Consider the following 16,198-nt stretch of genomic DNA (forward strand, 5'->3'; position numbering starts at 1 on the left):
ATTCTTTGGCCTTCCAAGGTACTGGTGACCAAAGCGCCTGTCCTGCTTCATGTCGAATAAGCATGTGTCTGCTGACCGGGGGCAGGAACACACTTACATCCCGTATTGCTTCATAGAGCGCTTTGAAAGTTGGCTGCTTATCGTCATGGTAGACGCCTCGGTTTCCGTGCAGGACAGACACACCTTCCCGCTCAGCCTCTTTGCAGTTGCTTCCGTACATGCAGTGATCGGGACGGTAGTTCCACTGGCAGGGGAACACATAGAGATATTCTGGCGGTGACAAGAGAGAGACATGTCCACAGTCAGTGCCTGCTCTCCTCTGTGTGCCTGGTGGTTAAACCAATGTTTCTATAACCCGCATACCACACGCGAGTGTGATGGGAACTCACAGCCCAAGCTTTACCACATTTTGTCCATATTTTGAGATCAGGAATTGAAGGGGCACATACGAGGGATGTTGTAGGTTTCACCCAAAGAAGGAAGACAACGGATCAGGGACAAGAAGGCAACAAAGGTCAGCAGACAGCCTGGGTCCAAATCCAGCTCCCTCATTCAAAGACAGTGCAGCTTAGGTCCAGTAATTCAGCCTCCCTGTACTTCGCTTTCCTCATCTGTAAAATGGGTAGGACAGGAACTCCCTCCTAGCGTGATGATTATGTTTATAAAGCACACGTGACACGCTCAGCCAAATGTCAAGCGCACAGTGGTGGTCAACAGTGTAGGCACATACAATTCACTCTTTGGAAAGGTTTATATGAAACAGACAGACCTGGAAAATTGGAATCAAGGTAGAAGCAGAGCTTCCTCTTTGTATTAAAAAACCAACCAACCAACAAAATCAAAATGAAGGAAAAAACAAAAAATGACAACAGTAAAGGGGAGAACTTCCCCCAAAAGATCAAAGAAAAAAAAAGTTCCTGTGCCAAGGTGACTGTATACATTGTGGGTGAGCACGTGCACATTGGTGTACTTGTATGTGTAGTGTTAATCTGGTGGTTTTTTGCCAGGGCCCTCCCCTGGAGCCATTTGGCAATGTTTAGAGGGAGGTCACGGTTGTTATACATGGAGGAGACCACCACTGGTCATAGTGGGTGAGACCAGAGATACCCTAAACATTCCACAGTGAACAGGACAACCCCCACAAGAGTAGTAGTGCCAAGGTTGAGAAACTTGGCTTTAATCCTGTTGGACTCAGAAAATTTCCTCTTGGTGGCTAGGATTATAAAATTAGCAATAAATTCATGACCCTTATGAGCTTCCTGGCTCCTCAGCTTGGTGTGTTTAAAAGCCAGGGCAAGAGCAGTATGGATCAAAGCTCTTGGCGAGTGTGTGTCATTGTTCATGGGAAAGGCCAAATCAATTACTGCTGTCAGAAAATATATAACGATCAGAAAAATATAACGATGTGCTCATTGGTTGGGCTGATGGCCATCCCTTCTCATGGAAAGGACCACTGCTTAGAGACTACTTCCAGAGAGCTTCGAGATGGAAAGCAAACAATGAAGGGTTCATCACACATATATAATATATATGTAATATATATAATATACATAATAATAAATAATATATATAATAATTCTATCACTCAGTCTTTATGGGCCATGGTGACACCGAGTCACCCCCCAATTCCTAATCACAAACACCTTGTGAGATTTTCCTTTTCTTGGGAGAACCCCTCTCAACCATGATGCTGCCCTCACTTGCATTCACTTCCACACTTGCCCACATATAATCCACAGCTGGGGGAGAGTAGTGCTCATCCTGAAGTCACATTATCTAGATTTAAACTCCTCTTCTAGTTGTGTGACTTTTCTGCACTGTATAGGCATGAGGACTCTGTGAGTGAAAATATCTAAAAGTGCTTGTGTGCTTTTAAACTGTGTCTGACCTCAGACAAATTGTGGCCTTTTGAAACTCGGTGAATCACATTGCTCATTTATGATATCTGTCTGGGTATTTGCAATTGTAATCCCTGCTTAAGCACCTGCTAATGTTCCCTGCTGAGTGAATTGCCCTAGAATCCATCTCTGTTTTCGTAACTACACTGATTGAATCAACAAATATTTATTGAGTGCCTGCTATGTACACAGTGGACAGAGGAAAGTCTGCTTCCTGCCTTTGTGGCATTTGAGATCAGTGATGGAGGGGGAGTGGTTTTGCCTCTTCCCAGGTTGTCTAGCACCCCATTACAAAGGAAACCTTTTCTTTTCTTTGCAGCCTCCATGCCCAGTGAGGGTACTCTAAGACAGAAGGTGAGATAGAAAGGCTTTGAAATCAGACGAATGTATTTTCAAAGTTTGTTTCTACTGCCTCATTGCAGTATACGCTTGGTGGGTTATCTGGACCTTAATTTAGAAGCAGTAAAAGGAAGCTACATCATCTGGGGTTGAACTCCAGGTTTATTATGCTAATAGTGAAATGGCTAAGGGAGCAAGCTCTGGAGTCAACTCACCAGGTTTGTATACAGGACTGTCACTACTTGCATGAACTCAGCCAAATTGCATAATTTTTCTGAGCCTGAGTTTCACCATCTGTAAGGGGCAGAGGGCTGTAAATATCTTGTCCGGTAGGATTCTGGGGAGTATTAAGTGAGCTTATAAATACAACTATTTGTTTGTTTTTTTTTTTTTTTTTATAAATACAACTATTTGGAACAGTACATGACATATAGAAAGCATATGATAACTGTAAGTTGTAATAATTACCAGTTACTGTTATAAGAACTATCGCATTAAGTCACTGGAAGAATAAAACAAAGTAAAGGTAAATATGAGCCTAGCATAGTTCTTGACACCTAGTACATTGGTAATAAATGTTTTACCACAGTTGTTTCTAGATATGCAGGTGGCCAGTATTCTTAACCTTTTATGGATCACAGATCTTTCTCAGAATCTAATGAAAGCTTTAGACCTTATCATTGAAAAGGTACAACTGGGTATATCTAAGAACATTTGCTCATAAGTTTCAGGGTTTATCGATTTCCTGAAGACCAGCTAAAACCCAGCTGTTGAATCTCAAATATGAAACTGGATTCCAGATGGAATTCAATTCACATCTTTACAATCCCCTTCAGAATTTTTCAGAGGAAGAAACGCAAAATACATTGAGCATGTAATTGCAAGAAGTATTCATTCACACAATGCAAGACATTGGTGTCACTGGATGATAAGGTTTGGCTGCTGCCCTTGGGGAATTCATACTCTTGTAAGGGAGACAGTATACAGTATAGTCAAGATGAACATGTTTTTTTTTTTTTTTTTTTTTTTAAATCAGGGTTCATAGAAAGGAGGATATTTCAGTAAAGTTTCATTTAAACTCAGACTTACAGACTACGGATGGGATTTTGACAGTCAAAAATGGAGGCCTGGAAGAGGATTCAAGGAGGAGAGAATGGCCGGATCATGGTGAAGAGTTTGGAAATCAGAGTGTGCTTTACAAAAGATAAGCTATTCAATTTTGCTGGGATAAATTCAGTCTCTTCAAAGGGGTAAGATGATGGTAGCAAAGTTGTCGTATAAATAGATTGCTTTGATCTAAAATATTCAAGAAAGATAAATCTATGTTGGATTGCAGGTTATTAACTTGGATTCTAGCTTGGAAGGAGAAAAAAAAGAAGGAAAAAAATTTCCTTTGGAAAGAGAGAGAGTAGCTCAAAAAATTGGGGGTAGAGTTGAACTGGGTCAGGAAGTGGGACAGCTCCTGGATTCTGAGGGGTGGGCACTAATTAATGTCAGCTTTTCAGCGCTGCTGCTGATGCTGCACCCTTGGCTACTTTCTGCTCCTGGATCCCCCCACACTCAGGTTCTGAGGATATGGTCTGACTGGGTGAGTGGGAGTTAGGAGCCCACGGGGCTCTAGGACTGCATGCAAAAGCAGGTGGGGGGGGGAGGACTAAAAGTGGGGAGGAAGAGAAAAATTCCCCTGAGAAAACTGGAACCCTGTTACCCAAAGAAAGGGAAATCAAGAGTGGGCAGTTAAAAATAACAGTTGTGTCTTTTTATTCACAGATAAATTCTACATGGGTTACATTTTGAAATTTCCATTTAGTTAATCAGGGGAAGGAGAAGAGGGGTCACACTAGCATCATGGGGCGGACTAAAGAGGGGACATCTATGGAGGTCCGCTGATGAACATGCAGAGTGGACTAATGATGGCTATTTTGGCACCTGATCAATAACCATTCTGAAATGGATCTATTTTAAGCAAGATTATCAGGGCTGTCAAAATCTGATGGTGAAAAAGGACAGCATGGGGAAATGTTCAGGGTACTTTCCACTGCTCAGGAAATAATACGGTGAGTGGTTTTAAAATTCCAAATCCCCAGGCCTCCAACTACTGCAATTTATTTTAAAATATTTTTTCAGGCTAACCCCTCTTCAAATCCTGAGTCTTTGCTATTTTCCTCTCCATTTTACATAGATAAAGAAGCTCATTAACTGATTATCTCAGGCTCTGAAATCCCTTAGCGATTGCTTCAGGAGTCTACATTTATTTCCAGAGTCTCCTATTTCCAAAGTACCATGTGAATTGATTGCTCCTTACGTTTTGATTATTTCATACTCTCGGGTTCTCTAAGATCATGGAGCAGCTCATGCCTGATTGTTTTCACTTCCTGGTGAGACAGGCTTGCTACTCGCTTGATACACTACCAACAGAATGGAGGCTGTTGGACGCATCATTAATTTTTGTTTGTTAGTTCTGTTTCTCTAATGTGTCATTCTGGACCTGAGGTTTCCCAGCAACCTCTTCTTCCTTCTTCCGGAATGCACCTTGTCCCACAAAAGGACAATTACTTTTTCCAGGAAGACTACCCTGATAACACAATCTAAGGAAGCAATTCTCTCCCTCCAGCCTTGATAATCTCTCTCGATGCCTTATTCCTTTTTTTAAAAAAAGAGATTTTATTTATCTGAGAAATAAAGAGACAGCGTGTGAGAACGAGTGAGCACAAGCAGTGGGGGGAAGGGCAGAGGGAGTGGGAGAAGCAGGCTTCCTGCTGAGTGGGAAGCCCAAGGTGGGGCTCCATCCCCAGAACCTGAGATCATGACCTGAGCCAAAGGCAGACACTTAACTGACTGAGCCACCCAGGTGCCCCCATTTATTCCCTTTATAGCATTTATTATAACCCATGATTTGTAACAACTAGTTGCTGTTATTTGGAAGGTGGGTTTCATGAAAATAGGCACTTGTCCGTTCTGTCCGCTGCATTATCCCCAGTGCCCACCACTGTGGCTGGCACACAGTAGATAGTCAAACAGTATCTGCTGAATGAATGAGTAAATGGAACTTACACGTTCCTCTACCACATGTGTCCTCCTTGCTCTTGCTTTCTCCCTCTCCTTCCTCTCCTCGCTTTCCCTGGTGTGGACTTTCTCTTCCATTCACTTCCCTCTGTCACTCTATCCTCTCAAATCCATTCATTCAACCAACCAACACTTCCGAAGACCAACTCTGTTCTAGGTACTAAGCCTTGCACACTAGAGACAAAAAGTAGATACAACCCCTTCCCACAAATATCCCACAGTCTTCACTCTTGACTTTGCTATCAGAGCTCATGAAACTCCCAGGCTCCCTGAACAAGAAGATGTTACCAGTTTCTGGGAACAATCCTAACACTAGGTAGCTGGGCCTGTGAAGCCCACAACACACTCACCACTGCCAGATGCTGGGAGCTTTGGGTAGGGTGAAGATCCAGTGTGGTTACACACTCAGAATATAGGGCTCTAGTGACCCTGGCAGGATGAGAACGAGGCCCTAAGGGGGCCACCAAAGAGGCTGTCCCATGTGACTGTGTGTCCTGCTCCCTGTGGCCCCACCAAACCCCTCACAACTCCCTGCCATCACACTCTTTGTATAACCCATGACAATCTATGTGTATTCCATGAGCGTTTCAGCTCTTCTCTCTCTCTGTAAGCAGAATCCTACTGTTGCTATCTGGCTGGACGCCCTGCCTGGTTACCCATACTTGGCTGGTTTCATTTCCTTCCCTGCCCAAAGCCCACCTTTTTGGAAATTGTTCCTGAAGAAGGAAGAGACATAGGTGTTCCTGTCTGAGGGAGGAAGATGCTGCATGGCCTTGCTCTTCTGGCTCCTGACGACCAGATCATGGGTAGTCTTCCCATCCAAAGAGAACTAATTTATAGCTGGGTTTGGAATCACTTCATAAACAGGGCCAGGCAAATCTCTCTATCTCTTCAAGAATGTGAATTAGGAAGCAAAGGGGGCTGTTGCTGAACATGCATCGTCATTGGCTGTGGGCTTGTAAGGTTGTGTTGGCTCAGGGCTGGGCCTCATGTAAAACAGAATGCTGAGAGACAGAATGGAATCAGGTAGGCGTGGAGAGAAGCAAGGATGGCAGGGGCCATGGAGCCTCTGAGGGATGGAGAAATCAGCTCTGGTCCTTAGCAGTTTCCCAGAGCAAGTTCCCAAGAGGTCTAGCACGATGTGACCCATGTGTTCCCAGGGCCACCCCCTGGTCCCTTAGCTGGCCTGAGTTTTGTTCCCTGGAACATAAACATATTAATCCAAGCAATCTGTGTAGGGTGCTTTTCTGGCTCTGGTCAAATCAACCCTTCCTACAGAACTCTGCTCTCTACTCGAACTCATATGTAGAATTGTGAGCTCAGTCCTCCACCCCTTGAAGAAGCTACCTTGGCTCACCTGCCAGGAAATGTCCTGTGGGCTGAGCAACCTGCATGTCCCTCCTGAGCTCCAGCTCTCTCCTCTTGTCTAGTACCCAGTCCTGCAATTACACACCCACAGAAATGGACTATCTAATTATGGCAAGAGTTGTAAAATATTTTTAAACTAATGACTTCTTTGAAAAATATTTTATTTATTTGAGAGAGAGTGAGAAAAAGAGAGAGAGAGAGGAATTGGGGGAGAAGCATATGGAGAGGGAGAGGCCAACTCCCCACTGAGCAGAAAGCATGATAAGGGGCTCAATCTCAGTACCTTGAGACCATGACCTGAGCAGAAAGCAGATGCTTAACCAACTGAGCCACTCAGGTGCCCTTAAACTAATGACTTTTAAACACATTTTCAAAAGTGGTGTTATTAACTACATGAGGCTATAATAATACCATTCCAGACATGTGCTCAGGTTTTTTGTTTATTGCTTCTTCGTCCATGGTAACCGAAAGGACCATAACAACAAGCATATTAGTCCCATGTCAGAGCCAATCTCCTCCTCCTCCACTCCCTCTCTCCTTTCTAGGGATAAAGGTGAACAATCTTTTTTCAAAATAGTTTTCTGGCTTATAGAAAATGATCACAATATAAACAAATAAAAAGCTTATCATGTGGAGGATATTGAATAGGTTTCAGTTCAAGGATTTTGTGTTTAATAAAGTATCTGGAGAAAGTATGAAAAAGGGCAATCAGATGTAGGTCACACAAAGAACAATCAAGGAGTAACCTAAGAACTTGCCAATCGAAAGCTAGAAAACTTGGGTTATTGGGACTGCTCAGAACCAGGGTTTACAACAACTTCAAAACTCTTGGATAATATTTGAAGACTCAATGGATTTAAGATGGGGAGTACAGAAGCCATCAAACTCAGCTGGTATTCAGCTCCAATTAAATACAAGGGCTCCTGTCTAATTGCAAAGCTGCTTACAACTGCCTTCAAGTATTCTTTACTCACTGATCACGTCCTCAAATAATCTGCAACAGGCTAAGAGGATTTCTGGGGAGGAAACTGCGAATCTTTAGAATTCCTATTTGGGAATATGTCCAGATGGGCTTATACAAGATAGCTTTAGCCACATAACAGAGAGGAAAAGGCAATATTTAAAGGACAAATAATTCAGTACAGATTTACATCTTGGGATGTGCACCAGCTCTCTAGGATTCTCTCTCTTAAAATTTCCCCTCTCCCCAAAACCCAGAGGGTGGAAGTCAGAGAGGCCTGCATTTGTACCCCTGCCCTGTCACTCATTAGCAGTGCTGCAAATTACCAAACTCTCTTTTCCTTGGTACCTTTGTCTATAAAAATTATAGGGGATTATATTCTCAGGGTGGTTGCAAGGATTAAAGAAGATAATGCTTAGAACAGCACCTGGCACTTAGTAAATAATAAATGTCAGCCATTCTTTCTTCACCTTATGCTCTTGGCCTAGCTGACCCGTGCTGGAACCATCTGGTTTCACCCCCTGGGAATTTGGAAAGAGGATAGAGTTAATCTCTCCATGTGGCTGCACCTGGACTATGAAACCTTGGTACTTGGCTTTGAGGCCTGAGGAGCAGAGAATGAGGGGCACAAAGAGAAGAAGAAACAATGTCAGTGGAAGACAACAAGTCTACCCTGGCCTCCTTATCATTTACCCTTTCCTGCTTCAGGTCATGGGCTGAGCCTGCTGGCCTTCCTGCCTCAGTTTCTAGCAGACACCAGTTTGCTAATAAAAAAGTATCCCTTGTGAGGACACCTGGTGGTTCAGTGGTTAAGCATCTGCTTTTGGCTCAGGTCATGATCCTGGGGTCCTGGGATCCAGTCCTGCATCGGGCTCCCCACGGGGAGCCTGTATCTCCCTCTGCCTGTGTCTCAGCCTCTCTCTCTCTCTCTCTCTCTCTCTCTGTGTCTCATGAATAGATAAGTAAAATCTTAAAAAAAAAAAAAAAAGTATCCTTTGTGCTTGGGCTAACTCTGGGGGTCTTTCACATGCAGCCAAGAGTCCTAACCAATCCATCTCCACCTAGAAAAAAAGACAAAATCTGCTTAGGAGGAGAAAAGAGGAGGTAGAGACCATAACGTCCCTATTATTATCAGAGGGAAATGGAATAAAACATGCCCCCAGTGAACAGCCAAGATATTCCCTTCATCTAATGAATTTGCAGTTGGGGATTTCCCCCAGAAACTGTTTCAATCTGCTTTTTTTTTTTCTTTTCTAGGACTTGCTCCTTCTAGATCTGAAGACATATGAGATTAGGTTCTATCTCAGAGTTTTGTTTAAAAAAAAAATCTAATTACTTAGTAGGTGCTTCCAGGGTGACAGGTTATCACAGGCCGAAGTCTTTATAGACTGACTATAAAATAGTCTCTATTTTAGGATTTTGTAAAGCAAAGAAATGAGCTGAATAGTCTGGGTAACGAGTGCTTTTTCTCCCCCCAAAAAAATCTTTCTTGAGGAGAAAATATGGTTTTGATTTTAACAATACTATATAAGAAGAAAGAAAAAGAAAGAGGAAAGAAAAAAATTTTATTTGTTTTAGGTGTCAACAACAAAAAACACAGATCAGAAATTTTTATCTCCTTCCCTCCCCCAACTCCACCAAATCAGTGATACAACCACGTAAGAAAGATTTCTTTTGCCTCACATGAAAAGAAAAATGAATTGGGGAATCTAGGCCCTTATTCTAGGCTCATTTAACCATGAACAACATACTTAGCTGTAGGGATCCCAAGAATCCATTCCTTTCAATCTAGCAATTGTTTAGCCATGGAGGGCCTCATGTCTAGTTTATAATGTTGTCATTCAGTTCTGTGCCCTGCCACTAATTTTGACCACACTTCTTAGAAGAATGGTGTGGCAAAATCTAAAAGATATTCTCCAAAAATGGAGTCCAGTGTTGGAGGTTTCAACATTTGGCCTTTTGTGTCAGCAGCATGAGGGCCGCCCCCGGGCAGAAGCCTGGGGGGCAGGGGGTGAATGAAAGAGCGCACTTCATAGGGGAACACCAGACACAATTCAGGCTCAGTCAATGGTAGACCAGACTGGAATGTGCTCTGTGAGAAGAGGTGGGTGGACTCCTACACAAATGGCATTCTTGCAAGGGAGCCTACCTGGATTGAAATAAAAAATAATATTTAATAAATCCTGGTCTCCCCACGTGATGGCATTCTTGTACTTCTGGTACAGAGGGTACAACATGTCCTCCCAAGCCAAGCCTGTTGGAATCATGCTGTTCTGGAAAAGAGAAAACCATCAGAGCGGCTGAGGCAAAGCAAATACATCTTGTCGACCAAGAAATGGTGTTGAGGAATTGGTTCCCCTAAACCCCCAGGAATGAAGCAAACAAACAAGGAGTCCTGCTGGCCTCAACACACAGGACAATGCAAAACTAGAGCTGGACTTTAGAGTTTTGCCAGATGGATGATAACACATGGATACTTGATGGACTAGGAACCAGTAGTTGGGGCTGTAGTTTCTACTCAGAAAATCATGCCCAAATTGAACCTTTTTTTCTTATGCTTAATTCTTGCCTCAGAAATGAAGGAACAAAATACAAATAGCAGAATTAAAGTAAGGGAAAACACCTTTTCCTTGTCTTAACATAATTTGCTTTTGAAATAGAAGCAACACATTCATAGAATAAATATTCAAACAGCATACAAAGATAAAATTAAAAAGTAAAAAACTCTTCCTCCATCCTCCTACCATTTCCACCCCCACTTTTCCCAGAAATATCCACAGTTGAGAATTAGGTATTCTCTTAGGTATTCTTCTGGAAATTTCTAAGCCATAAAAGAGATCATACTTTATGGTACTATGATTTCTGTTGCATTTTAACTTCCTCTCCTTGATACTTTTTAGAGATCTTATTTACCTTACTTATAGATCTAATTCTCTCTCTCTCTCTTTTTTTAGGTTGATCTAATTCTTAATAGGATGATGCATTTAAAAAAAAATTTTTAGACTAGTTCTCCAATGATGTTCATTTAGATTCTTTTCAGTTCTTTACTAGGATAAAAGATGAGGCCATGAGCAGCCTTGTACAAATATCTCTGTATACTTATATATATCCCTAGGATAATTCCACAGACTTTTTCATGGTTTTTGAAGCTTTGGGTATAAACATAGTTCAAACATTATAGAATTTAGAAATGCAACATAACATTCCTGAATAACAATTCTGCTGAAGCTTTAAATTCCATAACCACCTGGACTTTTCCTGAACAAGTATTTCATAGCTTCCCAAATATTTTCCTCTTCCCTGGCTCCTTCCATCCCACTACAAGCCACCTACTTCCAGAATCAATACACTGACAATCTAGGAAAATCACTGGTGAAATACCTAAAGAAATCCCAATTTTTAAACATGAAATATACAGTATTTCCTTACCTTAAACTGAGCACTTCGTATGCGAGTTAAATTCATCAGCATGACTCCTGAATTAACTCCAGCAGAGCCATAGAAAGGGTGCCGAGCGAAGCGGCTGTACCAGCCAATCTTGGGGATTTCATGTTCAGGAGCCATGGCTGCAAGCTGTGTGGCGTTAAATTGCCTCAGAAGCTTCCAGATGTCATCGACAGGTCTCAGAAAGAGAACATCAGTGTCCACGTAAAGAAGAGAATCCACATCCTTTAAAATCACCTTTGGGAGTTTGCGGGGAAGAGGGTGAAAACAAAACAAAAATCAGAAACAAAGGAAGTGGTCTGATATATCAACAGCGCCACCAATTTCATTGGTCAATGTTGAATTCTAGAAAGGGTACCCTTCTTAGTTTCCATTCCTCCTGTCACCTTTGACTTCAGGGATAAATCTTAATCAAGGGGTAGAGACTCAAAGGAAAATAAATCTTAATTCAGACTGGTTTAATTCTAGGATCCTAGACTATATTTGTTAAGGTTTGAACTCTCAAAGGAATGCCAACATCAGCACATGGACGGAGGCCCTCTCTTCTACTTTCATCCTTCAATGAAGCCATCTGTCCTCCCTTAGTTTTTTCTTGGAACAGGTGGGTCTGGCATTAGGTAACATGAATTGGACAGTCTCTAGACCAGTTCATGCCAGGCTTGGAGTAAATATTCTGACTCTGGACTGTTTCTTCTATGTTGATGGGTATGACTACATCTTTTTGAAATAACATTTTCAGCTAAGATTTAGTCTTGGGAATAGGCGAAACAAGCCACTGGTCAGCTTTGTTTGTAGATCGGAATTGGCAAACTTTTTCTCTAAAGGGTCAGAGAGTAAATGCAACACTCTGTTGCCACAGTACAAGTCTGCCACTGTAGTACAAAAGTGACAACAATGTGAAAAGAATGGGCATGGCTGTGTTTCAATAAAACTGTATTCATGGACACTAAAATTTGCATTTCATGTAATTTTTCAGATGCTACAAAATCTTCTGATTTCTTTTCACCATATGAAGTGTAAAAACCATTCCAGTTCATGGGCTATGATTTTTAACCCTGCTGCAGTTCATTCAAGCCAGCTGCCTAAAGCAATTGAGTTCTCCTTCTTTAACTGCTTAGTTTACCAGAGTTTTGCCTTGGGGTTTGAGACCTCAAAGTCTTAGTGATAGTGTTATCTGCCTTGTTTTGCTGTTATTCCCCAAATTTAGTGGTAGCTTAATTAAGGAAGGATTTGAATTTTCCTGGATCCCTGGCCTAACATCATCCTAATACCATAACAACACTTGCAATGGGCTGAATGTCTTTGTCCTTTCAAAATTCATATGTTGAAACCCTAATTCCCAGTGTGATAGTATTTGTAGACGAGGCCTGTGGAAGGCAATTAAGGTTCAATTAGATCATGAGAGTGGGGCTTTCCTGAACAGATTTGTGCCCTTATAAGAAGAGATGCCAGAGAACTTGCTGTCTGTCTCTATCATGTGAGAAAACGATGAGAAGCAGCTATCTCAAGCCTGGAAGAGGTACTTCACCAGAACCCAACCATGCTGGGACCCTGATCTCTGACTTCCAGCCTGCAGAAGTGTGAGAAAATAAATCTCTATGGTTTAAGCCAAACAATCTATGGTATTTTGTATTTTGTTTTGTATTTTGTTTTGGCAAGCTAAGACAATATTCCATTGGGATCCCCAATATTTAAAATTGATGAACATGCACACTGTTTGATATAGGTATCAAAAATTCAAAGAGATTTCAGATATAATGCTAATGATTGCTGGATTTTAGCTAATAAGGTTATAGCAAGATTAAGTCACTTTCTAGAATGTGTTTTCAGGGAAAAGAGACTGTGTGGTGTTCCAATAAAAAGCTAATTCAGAATTACAGAATCAGAGAGGAAGAGAAAGCTATTTGAACCCATGTGAAATAGTACAAATTTCTCTTTATGGCTGATTATCTAATAAGGCTTGAATAAAAGCCTACAACATTAATGCTTTAATCAATTAAAGGTTATGTAGACATTCACTCAAAAGAACCTTGCTGACTTGATTACCCTAGTTTTTTTCTTGGCCCTAAGTCATCATTTTATTAAAGCTATCATCACTTTCTTTGACAAAATGTTACTACTCCTCATCAAAACAAAAAGACTCTACTGGAGAAGGTCTAGAAAAAAAAAACTATAAAGATCTGAAGAATGGAGATATTCCAACATGATGTTAGAGGCCATATTTTTAATTAAGAGAGAAAAAAAGCAAAAAAGTGGTACTGGAAATCTATAAAACCAGAATAAACTTAAATAGGGTAAAATTTTTATTTAACCAATATTCTATTATTTGACACACAAGATTGCTCCCCTTTTAATTATTAGAAATAATACTATAATGGGTATCTTTTTGGGGGAGATTTCTAAGCATGTAATATGGATTTCTTTTCTTTTTAATGTAGTAAATATTTACGTGGTTAAAAATAAAAATATATTAAGGTAATGTGTTGACAATTTATTCTTCCTTGTGATTTTGTCACCGAGTCCCATTCGTTGAGGGAACTGATGATTCTGGACTGCTCCATGTTGTGCCAGAAGTTTATTATAATGTAAGAATAAATAGCTAAATAAATACGTACCTTCCTCTCTTTTACTATGCTACAAATGGTAGTGTAGTGTACACAATGTTATCAGCCTGCTTTTAAAAAAATCATGTAGGAGGACTTTACATATCAGTGCATAAAGATTTTACTTATTTTTTTTAATTTTTTTTTAGGTTTTTATTTTTTTATTTTTTATTTTTAATTTTTATTTATTTATGATAGTCACACACACACACACAGAGAAGCAGAGGGAGAAGCAGGCTCCATGCACCGGGAGCCCGATGTGGGATTCGATCCCGGGTCTCCAGGATCGCGCCCTGGGCTAAAGGCAGGCACTAAACCGCTGCGCCACCCAGGGATCCAGATTTTACTTATTTTTGATGCCCGTGTAGCATTTCATTGTGTGGCTCTACCATAATTTATCTAGCTACATATTGTAGGACATTTAGGTTATTTTCAAGCTTTTGTTATTACAAACAGTGTCACAATGAGAAACCTCCTTATCTTAATTCATTTCGAACACACAGGAGTGTATTAGTAAGGATAAATTCATTAAAATGTAATTCCTTAGTCAAAGAATACATGCATTTGTAAGCTTGATACATATTGCCAAACTACTTCTCTAGAAATGGACCAATTTAGATTTTGGCCAGAAATGTAAGAGGATGCCTCTTGCCCCTTATTACTTTCACCAGCATAATGTTTGGTCATGTTTTAAGACTTTGGCCTACAAGGAGCACACCTTAAATGGTCTTAGCCTATCAATTTATTTTATTTTATTTATGGAAATGAGAACAAATCTAGTCTTTTATTATTTTTTTGCTCATATGTGTAATATTTATAGTGCTTTTCATTTCTTCCTATAGGTTTTTAAAAAAGTTTTATTTACATGAGAGAGCAAGACTAAGAAAGAGAGAAAGAATGCACATGAGTGTGGGGGTGCAGGGAAGAGGGAGAGGGAGAAGCAGACTTCCCATTGAGCAGGGAGCCTGATGCAGGGCTCAATCCTAGGACCCTGAGATCATGATCTGAGCCAAAGGCAGACACTTAACTAACTGAGCCACCCAGGTGCCCCAAATTTCTGCATTTCTGTCTTTTAAAAAAATTGACAGCTCCAGCAAGAATGAATGGCTTGCATTCTACAAGGGAAAAATCAGGTGGCACTTATTTACAGGTACTCTCGACATTCTCAGTTGATTCATACAATAAACATTTATGGAGAGTCCACTAGGTGCCAGGTTGTGACCAGCAGTGACTGAGACAGACAAAAATTTCTGGCCTCATGAGGGAGTCACATAATAAATAAGACAAATATATTGATTATATAGTATATAAGCAGAAGAAGAATAAAGTAGGGAAAGGAACCAGGGGTCTCGGGTACAGAGGAGTTTGTAATTGTAAATAGGGCTGTAGAGAAAGCATCACTCAGAAGGAGGTGAGGAAATGAGAATAAAGCAGGCTGGCACATTTCCAGAAGAGCAGGGGACCAGTGTGGCTCGACCAGGGCCAACACAAGGAAGAAGAACTGGGGAGGAGGATAGAGAGGGATGGGGGCCATTTGGGGCTTTGCTTGCCCTTGGAAGAACTTAGGATTTTACTGAGTGAGATGGCACCACTGGGGAGCTTTAACAGAGGGGCAACATGATATGACTTAGAGAAATGGTTACTGTGGGCCACACTGAGAACAGACGATTAAAGTGGGCAGGGGAAGTAGGGAGCCCCGTTAGAACAGCATTTTAGTAATTAGGGTGAGTTGTGACGGTGGCCTGGATCAGGGGGTTACAGCTCAGAGAGTGAGAAGTCAAATCCTAAATAGAGTTTCAAGATATGGCCAAAAGGATTTTCTGATGGGCTGTGGGCATCATGTGAGACAAAGAAAAAAGTCAAGTGCAAGTTACGACAGAGTCATCCTTATCTGAGATGGCACCTGATGTGTCAATCCTGAGTTACCTGTCTGGCCCTCGTGGGTACCTACCGGTATTTGTAACTGCTGAAGCCTAGCTCCCTCCTACCTACCTCGGCACCTGTTCTCCCTCAGATGTAAAGAAGCCCATTGGGTGCTCCTGGGAGGGGGTACATCAAAGGTTTCTGGGGGCACTGATCAAATCATCTAGCTCTAGACCACAATGGTGCTTTTGCAGGTGTGAGCTTGTTAAACTAAGTGTATCCAGTTTCGTAGGTAGCTCATGTTTCTCAAGCAGACACACGATACCTAATGGTACATCTCAGAGACATGATAGTTCTTAACATCTTGAGTCCAGTATTCGTGAGTTCAATTCCAGGCAGGATGACCCCTCGCTCTGTGACATTGGACAAGTTCCTCTCTCTTTCCAGGCCTCAGCTACCCATTTGTAAAAAGTGGAAAGCCATATCACCACCACCACCCTTCTCCCCAGGTTGTCATAACGATGTAGTGAAATAACACCCACAAGGTACTTGGTACAGTGGCGGGTCCATAGTCAGTACTCAACAAGTAACAGTGTTGTTACTGTAAGAAGTCTCTATGTTTTCCCTTGTAAAGTATCAAGTGTAATTAGTTACCA

The 16,198-nt window shown here is 41.4% G+C and overlaps 1 protein-coding gene and 1 long non-coding RNA gene across 2 annotated transcripts in view; one reads left to right on the forward strand and one right to left on the reverse strand.

The window, feature by feature from the left end:
* The window catches only part of GXYLT2 (glucoside xylosyltransferase 2), an 89,180-nt gene that overhangs the window by 8,626 nt on the left and 64,356 nt on the right, over positions 1 to 16,198 (reverse strand). The window contains exons 4-6 of the mRNA XM_077858054.1: positions 11,062 to 11,313; positions 9,782 to 9,905; positions 98 to 270 (exon numbers count right to left, since the gene is read on the reverse strand). Of these exons, the coding sequence (XP_077714180.1) occupies positions 98 to 270; positions 9,782 to 9,905; positions 11,062 to 11,313 (549 nt within the window). The remainder of the gene's footprint in view (positions 1 to 97; positions 271 to 9,781; positions 9,906 to 11,061; positions 11,314 to 16,198) is intronic.
* LOC144289718 (uncharacterized) lies at positions 2,119 to 7,005 on the forward strand. Its single transcript, XR_013357629.1, has 4 exons — positions 2,119 to 2,455; positions 3,074 to 3,170; positions 3,274 to 3,825; positions 4,008 to 7,005. It is a non-coding gene; the product is annotated as an uncharacterized LOC144289718 (long non-coding RNA).

This window comes from Canis aureus, chromosome 19, assembly GCF_053574225.1.
Source record: "Canis aureus isolate CA01 chromosome 19, VMU_Caureus_v.1.0, whole genome shotgun sequence".
NCBI lineage: Eukaryota > Metazoa > Chordata > Mammalia > Carnivora > Canidae > Canis > Canis aureus.